The 14,617-nt window shown below is 35.3% G+C and overlaps 1 protein-coding gene across 1 annotated transcript; it reads left to right on the top strand.

The window, feature by feature from the left end:
• Positions 1-1,068: 1,068 nt before the first annotated feature.
• Positions 1,069-14,575, top strand: LOC120016717 (alpha-N-acetylglucosaminidase). The gene is made up of 19 exons (XM_038869620.1): positions 1,069-1,402; positions 2,513-2,586; positions 3,068-3,279; positions 3,653-3,774; positions 4,625-4,710; positions 5,581-5,675; positions 5,875-5,956; positions 6,156-6,262; positions 7,149-7,179; positions 8,068-8,185; positions 9,143-9,193; positions 9,914-10,023; positions 10,158-10,260; positions 10,595-10,693; positions 12,300-12,410; positions 13,184-13,431; positions 13,668-13,905; positions 13,982-14,060; positions 14,167-14,575. The coding sequence occupies exons 1-19, from the start codon at positions 1,196-1,198 to the stop codon at positions 14,400-14,402; spliced, it is 2,409 nt and encodes an 802-aa protein (XP_038725548.1). The 5' UTR covers positions 1,069-1,195; the 3' UTR covers positions 14,403-14,575.
• Positions 14,576-14,617: the final 42 nt, after the last annotated feature.

Raw genomic sequence — 14,617 nt, 5'->3', positions numbered from 1 at the left:
CGAAACAAAAATCAAATTCATCTTGATCCAGACACCGAAAGTTTTGAGTTTATATCCGACGGTCTAAAATTGTTAAGCATTTTTCATATAGCATATGATTTTTGTTTTGAACAAAAAATATATCGTTGCATTCGTTAGATCATAAACTACACATCTATAATTTTTTCAAAATGAAATAACAAATTTTTTTCGTCTTAAATTGTTATTACAGCGGGGCCTGCTGTAATTTTTTTACAGCAGAGCCCTGGCACCCGTCTCTCTCACTATAACTTTATAACTTCTTGGTTCTTGGTCATTGCAAGTAACTATCTATGTTAATTGATAAGTGGAGTTCTCACTCTCCCACCACCGTTCTAGTGGGATCATTTCCTAAAATAAAATATTTGAGTTTCGAGGAATAGTGATTTTTTTTGGGATAAATTCATTTTAAAAACATATCTTCCTCTCCATTTATACCTAATATTTCATTCAATAACGTATCAAGTTTAGGTGCTTGTGCACCATCACGATAAGTGTCATAATTCATTCAATCATTGTAAAATAAGCATAAACAAGTAACCTCATCAAAGTTCATGTATACAAGCATCTCATTGTCTATAAATAAACATATGAACACGTATAATATAGAGTTTCAACATAGAAGAGAGAGTGTGCGACTGTCCGTTAGTAATAGTGGAACTCTTTAGGACTATATTTAACAACATCAAATTCTTTTTTATATTAAAATTTAAGTATGTACTTTTTAATCATTTTGTAAAGTGATATTATTGTCCAAAAAATTATTGTGTTGTATTTAACAAAAACAGTCTTCTATTTAACCGTACCCTAAAGTCATATGACATTTCACCCTTTTTTTTTTGGGACATGTCCATTTTAACACCCCACCCTTTTAGCGGCTATCATTTGCTATAAGAACAAGGTTATAAATAATAAAGTGATATAAAATACATTTTTTTTTAAAAAGTATTTTTTATGAAAATTTTATTATCAATTATAATTATTTATCCTCCAAAAAAATAAAATAAAATAGGGTCAGCATGCCAAGCGTAACTTTTTGTTGTATTTATTCCCTTACTGCAAGAAATCACTCTCAAATGTGTTCCAATTTTTGTCGTTTGAACAGAGATTGACCTCAACAAATTTGCCTCCTCGTTCTCTCTTCTCTGCCTTACAACAATTCAAATTAACCAAAACCATGCCTACCTTCTATTCTCTGTTCTTGATTTTGATTTTTACAGTATTGCCACTATCTCTATCGAATCAGCAACCATTGGAGGCTTTGCTTAACCGTTTGGATTCTCAACGGCTATCTGCTTCAGTTCAAGAATCTGCGGCTAGAGGTGTTCTCAAAAGATTGCTTCCTACCCACCTAACCAGTTTTGAGTTCAGGATTGTATCCAAGGTGTTCACTACTGGACTATGTTTTCCGTACCTTGCTTCTATTTTTTTTTATCGAAAATTCAATTGTGGGTTTGACTCTGCGTACTGTTAGTTTTGATTTCTTGTGGGTTTCCTACTGGAAACGCTATAGAGTTTTTTTCGTCGTCTGTGTATTTTGAGTTCTCAAAGGTCATCGTTCAATAATCCTTTGGCGAGACATATGCTCAGAAGATTGCTTTCTACCCATTTGACCAGTTTTAGGTTCGACCGTTCCACATTAGAGCCATGGACCATGGTGTTTACCCTTTGAATATATTATTTCTTATAAATTTCCTTTTGTTGTGTTTTTATCATTCACTTAACAAAAAAAAAAAGAAGTGTTTTTATCATTCAATTGTGTGTTGGAGCTTTTCCAATTTTAGTATGTACTGCTTACTTTCTACTGTAACTTCAATGGATTTGAATGTTTGGTTCTTGAATGATTTCTTTAATTGCTGAGAAATGAGAGAAGCGGAAAAAGAATGTAGAGTCTAGTGATGATAAAGATTAAAGACTCTATATTAGGCCTAATAGAGTCTCCAAGAATGCCACATGTTTTTCTTTTTCCTATTTCTTCTAGTTGGAACTTCTTATGCATTCAGAAACCATCCCCTTAGCGCTCTTTTTGCATAATTACTTGCCAATAAATATGTCTTTTGTGGGATTACTTTATCTGCTTTCTCTCTGAGTGCTTAAGTTCATGTGGGTGTGTGCTTTGCTATGTCAAAGATGTTATTTAAAATTTACTTTTCTTATTCCTCTCTTCCCTCATTACTTAATCAAATTAACAGTGACAGGTTTCATTTTTTTATTTGTCTTCTCTAGGGGGTTTGGGAGTTCAATACTATCTTCATTTATTATGATAATTTGGTTGGATAATTAAATCATTCACTCTGAAAGCATTGAAAGGAGGGTTTTTGCTTCCCTTTTCTAGAAAAATGGCTGCTGTACATGGTAATGCATCTGTTTGTAGTAGTTCTTGATTGCAAAAGTAACTTTGCAGCATTTCTTGTCCATCCCTAACTGCATATTTACTTTTATTGTAATCTAACCCATCGGTTGCTACTGGCTGTGTCTACTCTGATTTTATCAGGATGTTTGTGGCAGTCGCAGTTGCTTCTTGATCAAGAATTCCAAGAAATCTAGCCAAAAAGGGCCCGAGATAATGTATGTAGAACTTGACTCTTATTGAGAAGTAGTACCTAATTGTTCAGTCCAGAATATTCAATCAACTTTTTGGATTTTACAACTTCGACAAGTATTTCTGTGATATGCAGTTCTTTAAGAATTTTGGCGTCATGCCAGTTTATCTTTTGTCTATCAAACAAGTTACAGGATCATCTTTCTTTTCTTGGCTTGATAGGTTTGAGTCAATGAAGCCCTGAAGTATAGTTTGGTTAATGTTGTCTTTTACTGCTTATAACCAGCATACAAGTATGCCAAATTATCAGGTTTTAAACATGTGACCTTTAGGTTACACCCTTACAATTCTACCACTGGGCCACATACTCGCCTGTATCAGTTATTTGTGAATCGATTTGTTTGTACTGTATCAGAGAAGGATATTGGTGTTTCTAAATTTTCTCTACATTCCTCTTTTCTAATGAATGCGAGTTTTACTTATCAAAGATAAAAAAATTTCTCTTAGAATTAAAGGAGCCACAGCAGTTGAAATTGTATCTGGCCTCCATTGGTATTTAAAGTATTGGTGTGGTGCACATGTCTCATGGGATAAGACTGGTGGCGTTCAGACGGCTTCAGTTCCCAAGCCAGGATCAATGCCTCTTGTTAGAGAGGAAGGGGTGATGATTCAACGTCCAATACCATGGAACTATTATCAAAATGTTGTTACGTCCAGCTGTAAGTACCAAGCCTTCATCACTCTCTATCTGATCCTTATTGCCATATTCGAATATTTTTTAAAAATCTATGTGGGACTATAATGACTACATCTCTTTGTTTTTCTCCATTTGAATTCCTCAACAATTGGCTGAAGTGATAAAAGCTGTTACTTTTTTACTATAGGATGATTTAAGTTTAACAAAAGAGCTATGTGCTTAATCAAAGCACTAGACCTTTAACAAGTCGCAATAGTCCTTGAATGCAAACGTGCTGCCACTATCATCTCAAGGATTTTTTTATTTTTTTTTTGGGGGGGGGGGGGAGACAAATTTACGTAACGTTACTCCTGAAGTGCGGATATCTCTTGATATTACAATAATCATTTATGCAGATTCCTATGTTTGGTGGGATTGGGAAAGATGGGAGAAGGAGATAGATTGGATGGCTCTTCAAGGGATTAATCTGCCTTTGGCATTCACTGGGCAAGAAACCATTTGGCAGAAAGTTTTTTTGGTGAGTTCTCGCTGATGTCTTGGCTAATCTCAAAAGGCACGCTTCTCATCTCATAGAATTTACACGTTTTCGATAGCTTGCAAATAAGTGAATCAACTCTAACTTGATAGAATTGCTAAGTTAAGTGCTGAAAATTAACTTTGAGTTTATAGAATGTTGTGGATACATTGAGGCCATCTACTTCAAGTAGGCCAAATAAATACATGGTTGGGTTGAAACAGGCCAAATAGCATTATCAGTATAGCAATCTTTACATGTCCACCATGTTTTCTGTTCTTATTTATGAAACTTTGTCACTAAAGTAGAATTCCAAAGTAGATATATATGGTATAATTATCCTGTGTCATCCTGCTTACAATTTTGATATATTCATGATCATGATCAATGCTTAGTTTATGCATGCCATGGTTACGAAAAAATGATTCGTATTGTTTTTTTCTTAGTTTCTTAAATATACTAGGAATTGCTTTGTACATATTTGGGTAGCTTTTTAACGCTATTTCTTTCTGGAGATGCCGATATGTCATATGTGTGATACTAGACCTCGGCAGGTGGCATATTGCAACACCTGAAAACTGATGGATTTCTCCGCTAAGGTTTTGGCTCAGGCTTTCTTTATCTGTTGGTATTTGTAGCCTTGCATGCCTGTTCTTCTCTTGAAACTATAGTGGTTGTGTCCCAGTTGATGTCTGACCAATTATAAAGTCGGGATTCTGTGTACTAACTTGATTCATTTTTATGAGTGGGAGTTGTGATTCATATGTACTAGTTCTAGACTTGCAATTCTGCATGTACTTGGTTTAGTTTTCCTTCTTGTTAGTAGCCGGTGACTAGCATCTTGTGCTGGCAGGGTTTCAATATTACCACTGAAGAGTTGAATGATTTCTTTGGTGGACCTGCCTTCCTTGCATGGGCCCGCATGGGAAATTTACATGGGTAGGTAATGTTGTATCACAATCTTGCTTCTTTGGTTCATAGTTCTAGTACATGGATCACGAAGTAATCCCTCTTTGTTGTTATTATTATAGTTGAAAATCCATGCTTAGGATTTGTTTTGCACATCACTTGAGCTCTTTGGTATAGCTTCAACTGATTATTTTTCTTCTCAAAATGACTCTTCATCAAGAAAATTATTTGTCACTGTGGATGCTTTAATATTTATGTACTTCCACATGAAGTCTGTGAGCCTCTAAGGACCATGAGATATACGAATCTCCTGTTTCTGTCTTCTTACTGAAGTTTAGCTTCCTGATGTGCTTGGTGATTCCAATTATGCAGCCAAATCTGATTAAAAATTTTGTTGTCTAATTGCTGTGTGCCCCTCTAGCTACACAATAAATGATGAAAAAAAGGGGCAGCCCTTTTACACCAGCTTGTGCTTTTCTCTTCATCCCGGTAGAGCAATATTGAACAAAAACTTGTATGAGAAAGAAAAATGGTCTAATGGAAAGTAATGTGGACCTTTGATACATCAAATAAGATATACAGAAAAGAATCTAGTTAGTCTTGGTGCTACATGAGTATCTCATCAACCTCCATTGTGTGGCAGTTTTGTCAGTGAGGCATTAATTTTTTTTTGCTGTAGGGTAACTGATCTTTGTTGCATACTTTTTAGTTGGATTTTCCTTTGTCTGTGTGTCTGTGTCTGTTTGTCTCTGTCTCTGTCTCTGTCTCTGCCTCTCTCTATTTCCGGTGACTCACAATTTTACAGTCTTTTAGGAACAGTTTTCCTCATTTTGTACTTTTGTTTTATCATCTTCATTTTGTACTTCTGTTTTATACAACGTAAATTTAACAAAATTGCAGGTGGGGTGGCCCTTTATCACAAAACTGGTTAAATCAGCAATTGGATTTGCAGAAACGGATCCTCTCTCGGATGCTAGAGCTAGGCATGACACCAGGTATAGTTGAGTTTTATAACCGGAGTGGTCCTTATCATTTAGAATCTCAATGTTGCGTCCTGCTTTCACACATCAGGTGAAGCATTTGCATTCTTTCTCAAAAATATTGCAGGGTCTATTTCAAAGCTATGGGATTTTTAGCAAATTTTCAGTTTATTTAATGAAGTGGCTGATAAATGTGAAATCTTATCTGTTCCAGTGTTGCCATCATTCTCTGGTAATGTTCCAGCAGCTTTGAAGAATATCTTTCCTGCGGCTAGTATAACAAGACTTGGCGACTGGTAAACACTTACATGTTCTGATGTAAATTATTATTGGTCAGTCATATTTTAAAGTCACTCCACAAGACTTGGCGACTGGGAATGTACATTACTGTTGTACATAATACTTTTCCATGTGTCTATATATGGTCCATCAGAACCAAATATATTTTATTCATTAGTTGTTCCATGAATTACTTGGATTGTCAATTCTTATTAGGAATACTGTGAATGGTGATCCTCGTTGGTGCTGTACTTACCTGCTGGATCCATCTGACCCTCTATTTATTGAAATTGGGGAGGCTTTCATTCGACAACAAATTAAAGGTGGGGTTTATGCCGATTAATTATTTACGAATGATCGTGGTTGATTGCAGTTTTTTTTATCAAGTCTATGGCAGCAAAAATCAATGGTGTGATTTTTTGAGATAATCTGGACAATTTATTGTTTTTTGTGCCTTTTCAGTTATCCCTATTCTATTGGAAAATTTTTTTCCTTTAATCACTGCTGCTATTTTCCTGCAATTGGCAATCAAAAGCAAAATTTATGTCATACAGGACTTATTGACTTTTTATTGATAAAATAGTCGTCTTTTTTGGTCTTAAAATACCTTTACATGTAGCATAGATATCAATGGAGTTTATAATTATCATTGGTTTGACTATATTGGAAGGCCTATGATTATATAGAATATGTTTCTGTTAATGTATGGTGTGTAACTAAAATATTATAATTAAACTTCCCTTTAAGTTCCCAAGCTGAGTTTTGTTTCGTGACAATCGACAAGGATCACTTTTTTAATAATTTTTTTTGGTGCTGTTCTTGCTGTGTGGGGACCATAGCAGAATGTGATTATTTGTAAGAAAAGGATGGTCTACAGTTCCACACTCATTGATTTTATAATTACTTCTACACTAGTTATTCAAGTTTAGTTGACTGAGACTCTCTCCTCCTCTTCTTTTTGTTTTTGTTTTCCCCTTACAAAAGCTGATTTCACTGCTTGACTGGTAACACAATATTTTGTACGTTAAATCTTATCATAAAGTATTTTCCTTCTGTGGTTTAAGTAGTTCCCATACTCTCTCCAACTCCCCCCAACCCGCAAAAAAAAAAATAAAATTTCTGTTCTTCCTTTCTTTGGGTTCCCTTTTTGTTTTTATAATAAATGTTGGGGTTCCATTTGTTTAATAAGCGTTTTGTTTCTGTCTGCAGAATATGGGGATGTGACAGACATCTACAACTGGTATTTTATAATACATCTTGCTTTCGTGACCTTAATATATTACCTACATGGTTGATAGTTTATGTGGTGAAATAAAGTTCTCGATAAATTTTTCATGTTGAGGTTCCCCATTATATTTTGAGCAATCTCGCGATCTCATCAGTTATTGAAGTTATTGCCGTGACCCTTCTTAAATGTTATGAATTCTTGTGGCTTTAGTTTGTTGGATGGTTCCTAGTCATCACTTGTCCAGTTGTCCTAGTCATCGTTGTTCCTTGGGAGTTTTTACTCTCCTTTTAGGTGCTTTTGCCCTAAAAGCATGGGATTTATAACTCCTCTTCATTGCGTGCAACCTCCTTATGTTTGATCACAACAAATAAAAATAAGTGATTAGGCTCCATATCTAAATCTAAAAGTATGAAGCTTAAGGGGTTTTTTCAAACCTAACTTGTCCAGATGGACTAAAGCTATGTATTTTTTCGTATAAATGAAGCATCTCAAACTCATGTCCAAATAGCAGTAGAATGCGTATTCTACAATATGATCCCACTTCAAGATGCACACAAAGCTTGAGCTGTTGAGCAATGCTCCAGAAGCTTCAGCAGTTGGGCAGTGCTCCAGAAGCTTCAGCAGTTGGGCAATGCTCTGTCACAGTTGGCTTATGAATGTGGTCCTTAAAACAAGATCCAATTGTGACTTATCTGAACAGAGAAGGCATTATGTTTTATGTTATCCGTTTGGTTCCATTTTTTCCCTACCTTAGCATCGCGTTACCTGCTTCCTTCGCTTGCTTTAACTAGAGTGAAATGTGGCTAGTATTTGGCACTTCTTGTTCTTTATTCCTCTTAGTTGTTACAACCGTTCTTACTAATAGGGATTTCTAATTGCATGTGAATTTATTTTCTGCAGCGATACATTCAATGAAAATTCTCCACCTACAGATGATACAACATATATCTCATCCCTTGGAGCTGCAGTTTATAAAGCAATGTCAAAAGGTGACAAAGATGCTGTGTGGTTAATGCAAGTATGTTCCTCTATGAAAATTAAAAATAAATTTTATTACGGTGAAAGTTACCGGATTGTTTAAGATTTTACCTTTTTATTGCATGTGCTTCAGATATCTATGTAGCCTAAGTTTTCCTTGTTCTTCCCTCTTTCCTTCTCTCTAAATTAGAGAATGTGTAACCCGAAACACTTGCTTACTTGTTTGGTGTTTCCGGCACAGCTCTGCTGATGAATGCCATTATGGGACTAGTGTTGGCATCTTTATAGATGTTCACTACCTGTGATATTTCAAAATGAATAGAGAAAAAATACAAAAGAGTTGAGGATTAGTCAACTGTGAACAAAGTAGCATTTAACACTGTTATAGCATATAAAACAAAATTGAATATCGATTTAGAAAATTGTAGCGGTACATGTTGGAAATATTCTAGAATCTTAAACCATCAAAAAGTGTCTCCAGTTATCACATATAATTTGATAGGGGATTTTTGTTGTTATCAAGCATATTTTTTGAGAACTATTATCTTCTTATTTTTATTGACTGACTTCCAGGAATGACAACGTATGACTTCCAAGACTTTTGTCACCAGATATGTTTATACTTATCTGACAGTTCATTGAAAATTTAGGTCCTGCAAAATAATTGCTATTACATCTCTCAAACTGGAAAAAAAGATATTGCTCATGTGGGCATGATCTCTTTTTGATGAAGTCAATTTAAATGCGTTGAATTTTATTTTAAGGTGTTGCTTTTAAGAGTTCTTTCGGATATTTGCATGACATGTCTCATCTTCTTTTTAAAATGTTGCTTACTCCTGTTGCTGTAGTTCCTTTAAGGATTTATAGAATATATTTATCCTCTTCTTCTTTATCCTCATATATATGCAAGTATGTATATATTAATATCTCACAATCTCAATTATACTATAGGAACTATACTAAGTTTTTCTGTTTTGACACTTCGACTGATGTGCAGGGTTGGCTCTTCTACTCAGACTCTGACTTCTGGAAACCACCACAAATGAAAGTATGAACTTACATAAGGCAACAATTAGTGTGCTATACCGTCCTTGTTTTGATTATGATGGATTTCCATGCATGAATATATTTTAGGTAAACATACTGATATATTCCCTTTGGTTCTGAACCACGCACCTCTTTTGCCCCATTATCTAAAATTGGTCAAACATCTTTTGCATTCTAAAGCCGGATCAGGAAGGCTTTCAGATCAATCAACACTTGTCTGTGCCCTTTAATGGAAACTAGAAGTTTGTCGGATATAGTTGATAGGTTAATGATCAAATAGTTTTGCTTCTGGGAAAATGCCATTTTCAACCTCAGCCAGGATTTGAGAAATTAGGAAAAAAGCCACTCCCCTTACATGCTTATTTTATCTACACACACAAACAGGTGTTTCTGTGTCCTGGTAGTATGCTTCCTACATTTCTAAATACTGTTAGTGTTTTTGTTGTGTCATTTCCATGCCCCTCAACTTATTGTGTTCTTTCTAGTTGATCACTCAACAATTGTTATCAACCCCGCGAGGTGGAATATATTGAAAACTTTTATATAATATTTCATTCTTGAATGGGGCGATTGGCGAACTGAAGATTCAATGAGAATATTTAGTTTATAGTCTCTTTTAGTTTTTCTCACTGTATCAGTATTCTGTTTTTTACAGGCCCTTTATTGGTCATGGACATGTGATTCATGCTATAAATTTCATCATTTAATTTCAAACATGCAGGCCCTTCTACATTCTGTTCCATTTGGAAATATGATAGTTCTTGATCTATTTGCTGATGTCAAACCGATATGGAAGACTTCCGCACAATTTTATGGCACCCCTTATGTCTGGTGATTATCTCTTTTGTTGACGAATTGCCCTATGCTTCCATAATAAGTCCTTAATTTTACCTTTTCTCTCTTTTATATGATTGAAACTTCCCTCTCATTGTTTTTGTTTGCTAAAATATCTAATTATACACCAGGTGTATGCTGCATAATTTTGGTGGAAATCTTGAAATGTACGGCTTACTTGATTCAATTTCTTCAGGACCTGTTGATGCTCGAGTCAGTGAAAACTCAACCATGGTGCGGCAAGGGTTTTTCATGACAATAGTTATTGTCTATGAAATTCATTTTATTCTTAGGTTTAAATATAGAAAGATATTTTTCTTTTGGACACACTAGCATTGTATAGTGTTCAAAGAGTGAAATATAGATATGCACACACTCATAATATGAATGATATCTGCTCCTGACATTTGAATTACTTAGCACACTTCAGCTGTGTATCATAACTTAATTCAATAGCATTTGAACGAAGGCTTATTTAACAATATTTTTATATTTGCAAAGCATTCTGGCTCATGTCTATTACTAGCTTAAAACAGGATCACATGTGACTCCTGTATTTATCATGTAGGTTGGTGTTGGCATGTGCATGGAAGGAATAGAGCATAATTCAGTTGTGTACGAGCTGATGTCTGAAATGGCATTTCGTGCTGAGAAAGTTCAAGTTCTGGTAACTACCATAATCTAAACATGCAATTAGGTTAAACCTAATTTGGATTTTTTTTTTTTTCATTTCCAATAAAATACATTTTTTCAGCTTATTATTTTCTGATTTTTTGTTAAACTTGAAAGTTTTCCAAAAAAATAACATAGGAAAATATCTTTAGATTTTGTAGTGATGGTGTTTTGACCATTTCCTTAGTGAGTCATTCCAACTTTAAACTTTTATATTTTGAGTAATGCAGAAGCACAAATTTAAGTTCTTTTGTGAACTTCGCTAACAGTTAGTGACAGATACTTCTGAAACGTTCTTGCAATTGCTTTATGTATAATTTAATAACATTTCAGAAGCATAACCTGAATATGGATGCTACTGCTATGAATCAGAAGTTAGGAAGAAGTTGAAAATTTAAATGGCAAGGCTAAGATATTATGTTTTATAATATATTGTGGATAAAATCGAAGGGTTGTAATAGCGGGTAAGCTCAATGTTATGTTTAACGGGCTAATTGACTGAGTGGAAGGAAAATTAGGCCTTAAAGTTTCTCATTGACAGGGTAAGCTCCATTTCGAATGAAGTTATGTTATGGGATAGAGAATTCTTCAATGGAAGAAGTGAGAATAGAAGTCTTGTAAAATTTTTTTATTTGTTGTTCACTGAATAACTGTAATTAAGTCATTTGGGTAACTTCCAAAAGTTTGCGTTGAAAAGGTGATGGATGTATAGTCACCCCTGCTTAGATCTCAATTCTCAATAAACTGAAGAAGCTAAACATTTTTTTGTCTGCCGGAATGATTGATAATAGCATTCCAATGGCCTTCTTGAAAACTAGCATCCCCAATATAGATGTAGCGGTGATTATTCTATGAATTTGGAGAGGTCTTAGAGGATCGTATGTGCAGCAAGAAGACTTTTTAAGCTAATCTAAGAATTTAATTCTTCTACTTATGTTTTATGCTGATCATGCATTCGAGCCCCGATGGTGGGTGATAAAATGTTTGGAATTCATTCCATCCAAAAAGAATTGCGTTTAAGCTGATATATGATGCACTTTAGACGGGAAAAAGTGGAATGTTGGTTTCTTTTGTCATCATGTAAAATAATCTATGTAGTTGATCATCATCAGGGCCATGGAGGGTGATGTTGGGTTGTTCATGAAAGAGGGAGGCTTCAGTTGTAAACTACTATTAGTCATATACATTCTTCTTCTCTCCTGTATCACTGACTTTTTTCCTTCGTTGCTTCTCTGTTAACGTCATCCAACATGAGGTTTTTGATGGTCAATAGCAAAATTTATATTATTAGTGGCTACAGATGACTCCAATCTACGAATTCTTAGACAAAGGATTTCTTGATTTCCAAAGTAGAGTGCTCTTGGCTGGTTAATTGAAAGCAAACCTCATAAAGGGTACTATTGTTGAGCAATGTCATGCATGATGCAACCTAACGTGAAATTTTTAGTTCTATCTTCATCAGTTTCTCTCCCCTTTTCTCTTCGACAGGAAAAGGATGCAAGAAAGTTAGCTAAATTAGAAGATAGGGCATATGAATTGTGCAATGATTATCATAGTTGATTTTATGTTATAAGTTAAATTTAAACTTGTTGCTTTTGTAGGAATGGCTGAAGTCCTATTCACGTAGACGCTATGGTAAAGCAGTTCATCAAGCTGAGGCAGCTTGGGAAATTCTCTATCACACAGTTTACAATTGTACGGATGGAATCGCTGTATGTTTTAGATGATTAGTCTTTGTTTGCATAATTTTTTCATACATTCTTCCACAGTACTATTGGCAGTTTCTCTTCAACCTTAAGTAGTTAAAAGTCTTTGACCATTGCATTGCAGCTTGCCTGGCATAAACTACTTTTGCTCCATGCTAGATTGTTAGACTGTTCAGTAACGAAATATGGGCTCAATAGTAATTGTCGAGCTTCCCTATATTTTGGAATTCCCCTCAACAATGCATGTAGAACAACTGGTTTTGCGAGGTTAGCTGATTTTTCAACATTAGAACATCTTGCCTCATTTCTAAGAATTTAGAGAGGCTAGGAGCAGGGCCAGCAGGCGGCTGGTAACTTCTATGAGGTTGCTCGGTGGTCATAGGGTGGTGTTGTATTTTTTTGCTGCTGGAAGTTTTCGTTACTGTCTCCTGCTGCAATTTCAGTTGTACAGGGATTGCCACATGATGACCATCGATGTACTTCCCATGCCGCATTTACTTGATAAACTTCTTTTGTTCTTCTCCTTTGTTTTGACCTTTTCTTCCCTCATGGTAGTCGGCTGTATTGATTGAGAGATGTATTTCTATCTCTGCTTTACAGTATATTTTGCTTCTATGGAAGGTGTTGATGTTAAAATAGAGCATCCTTTTGACTCTATAAATGTAATTATTTCAAGTTGCTATGCCAGCCACTTTGTTGTTCAATAAATATAGGACAGCATAATCAAGGACAGAATTGCACCTAAAATACCATTAACATGGCCTTTTGATTTCTTGCAGGATCACAATACTGATTTTATAGTTAAATTTCCTGACTGGGATCCTTCGGTAAATTCTAAATCGAACTTACCGAAAGAGAACCAGATGCCTATGCTCCTAACACTACCCGGAAAAAGAAGATTTTTATCTCAAGAAACAGGTGCTGATTTACCTCAGGCACATTTATGGTATTCTACGCAGGATGTGATAATGGCCTTACAGCTATTCCTTGATGCTGGAAGCAGTCTTGCTGGAAGCCCAACATATAGGTATTATGACAAGTTCTGCTGTCTTCGTGTTTATTCTGCCAGTTCTGCCGATCACAGCCAGCCTAGATTGGAAGTTTATTTTGCCATTGAGCATCCATGCTTATTGAGCCTGGTCGCATTAATGACCAATTTCACCCTATTGTGCTTTTAATATTTTTCGTTTGTAGATTTTATGTTTCATCGCGATTGGTGATAAAGAAAGTGGAAGGTTTTACTTATGCGTGGTATTTTGGCAGATACGACTTGGTTGATTTAACTCGTCAAGCATTCTCAAAGCTAGCAAACCAAGTATATACAGATGCTGTGATGGCGTTTCGAAGAAAGGATGTAAAAGCTTTAGACCTTCACAGCCAAAAATTTGTTCAACTTGTAAAAGATATTGATGTACTTCTTGCTTCTGATGATAATTTTCTCCTTGGAACCTGGCTTGAAAGCGCAAAAAATCTGGCTGCAAATCCTAGTGAGTTGAGACAGGTAAGAACATATATTTCATTTCTCTTGAGAACTTATGATCCGGAACTTTTTCTGATGAATGTGTTTGCTCCTTCAGTATGAATGGAATGCAAGAACACAAGTGACAATGTGGTATGATAACACAGACGCGGTCCAGAGCAAGCTTCACGATTATGGTATGGTCATCCTTTCTTGATAACCATTATTCATGACCATTTACCTGTAACGCGTATGGCGTTTCTGTTATGGATGTGAAATTTCTCTCTTGTTGTCATGGATTAGCAAACAAGTTTTGGAGTGGGCTACTTGAAGACTACTATCTTCCTCGAGCTTCGACGTATTTCGGTCATATGACAAAAAGCTTGAAAGAGAATGAAAACTTCAAGTTGGAGGAATGGAGGAAAGAATGGATATTGTATTCAAACAATTGGCAGACTGGCATGGAGACTTACCCAGTGAAGGCCAAAGGAGATGCCCTTGCAATATCTAAACAACTGTTTGAAAAGTACTTTGGCTAGCATTCACTGGATCTAAATATTGGAACCAAGGCTGATGCATGAGGCAATTTGATAAAATCTGTAATTTGATTTTCAATACTGATCAAGGTTTATTCTTCGCAGACTTTAAAAAATAAACAACTGAATCCGTTTGTCAGAGCTTATAAGCTGTGAAATATTTATTTTTGTTTGTATTTTTTAATTTCTCATAAATATTTATAAGTATGAGTATAAAA

Source organism: Tripterygium wilfordii, chromosome 15, assembly GCF_013401445.1.
Source record: "Tripterygium wilfordii isolate XIE 37 chromosome 15, ASM1340144v1, whole genome shotgun sequence".
NCBI classification, from domain to species: Eukaryota; Viridiplantae; Streptophyta; class Magnoliopsida; order Celastrales; family Celastraceae; genus Tripterygium; species Tripterygium wilfordii.
This window is presented reverse-complemented; position numbering and strand designations above follow the sequence as displayed.

Coding starts and splice junctions, on each gene's coding strand:
- LOC120016717 (XM_038869620.1), top strand. CDS start 1,196: ATGCCTACCTTCTATTCTCTGTTCTTGATTTTGATTTTTACAGTATTG. Junction 4,711..5,580: donor CGCATGGGAAATTTACATGG/GTAGGTAATGTT, acceptor ACAAAATTGCAG/GTGGGGTGGCCCTTTATCAC. Junction 14,061..14,166: donor GAGCAAGCTTCACGATTATG/GTATGGTCATCC, acceptor GTCATGGATTAG/CAAACAAGTTTTGGAGTGGG.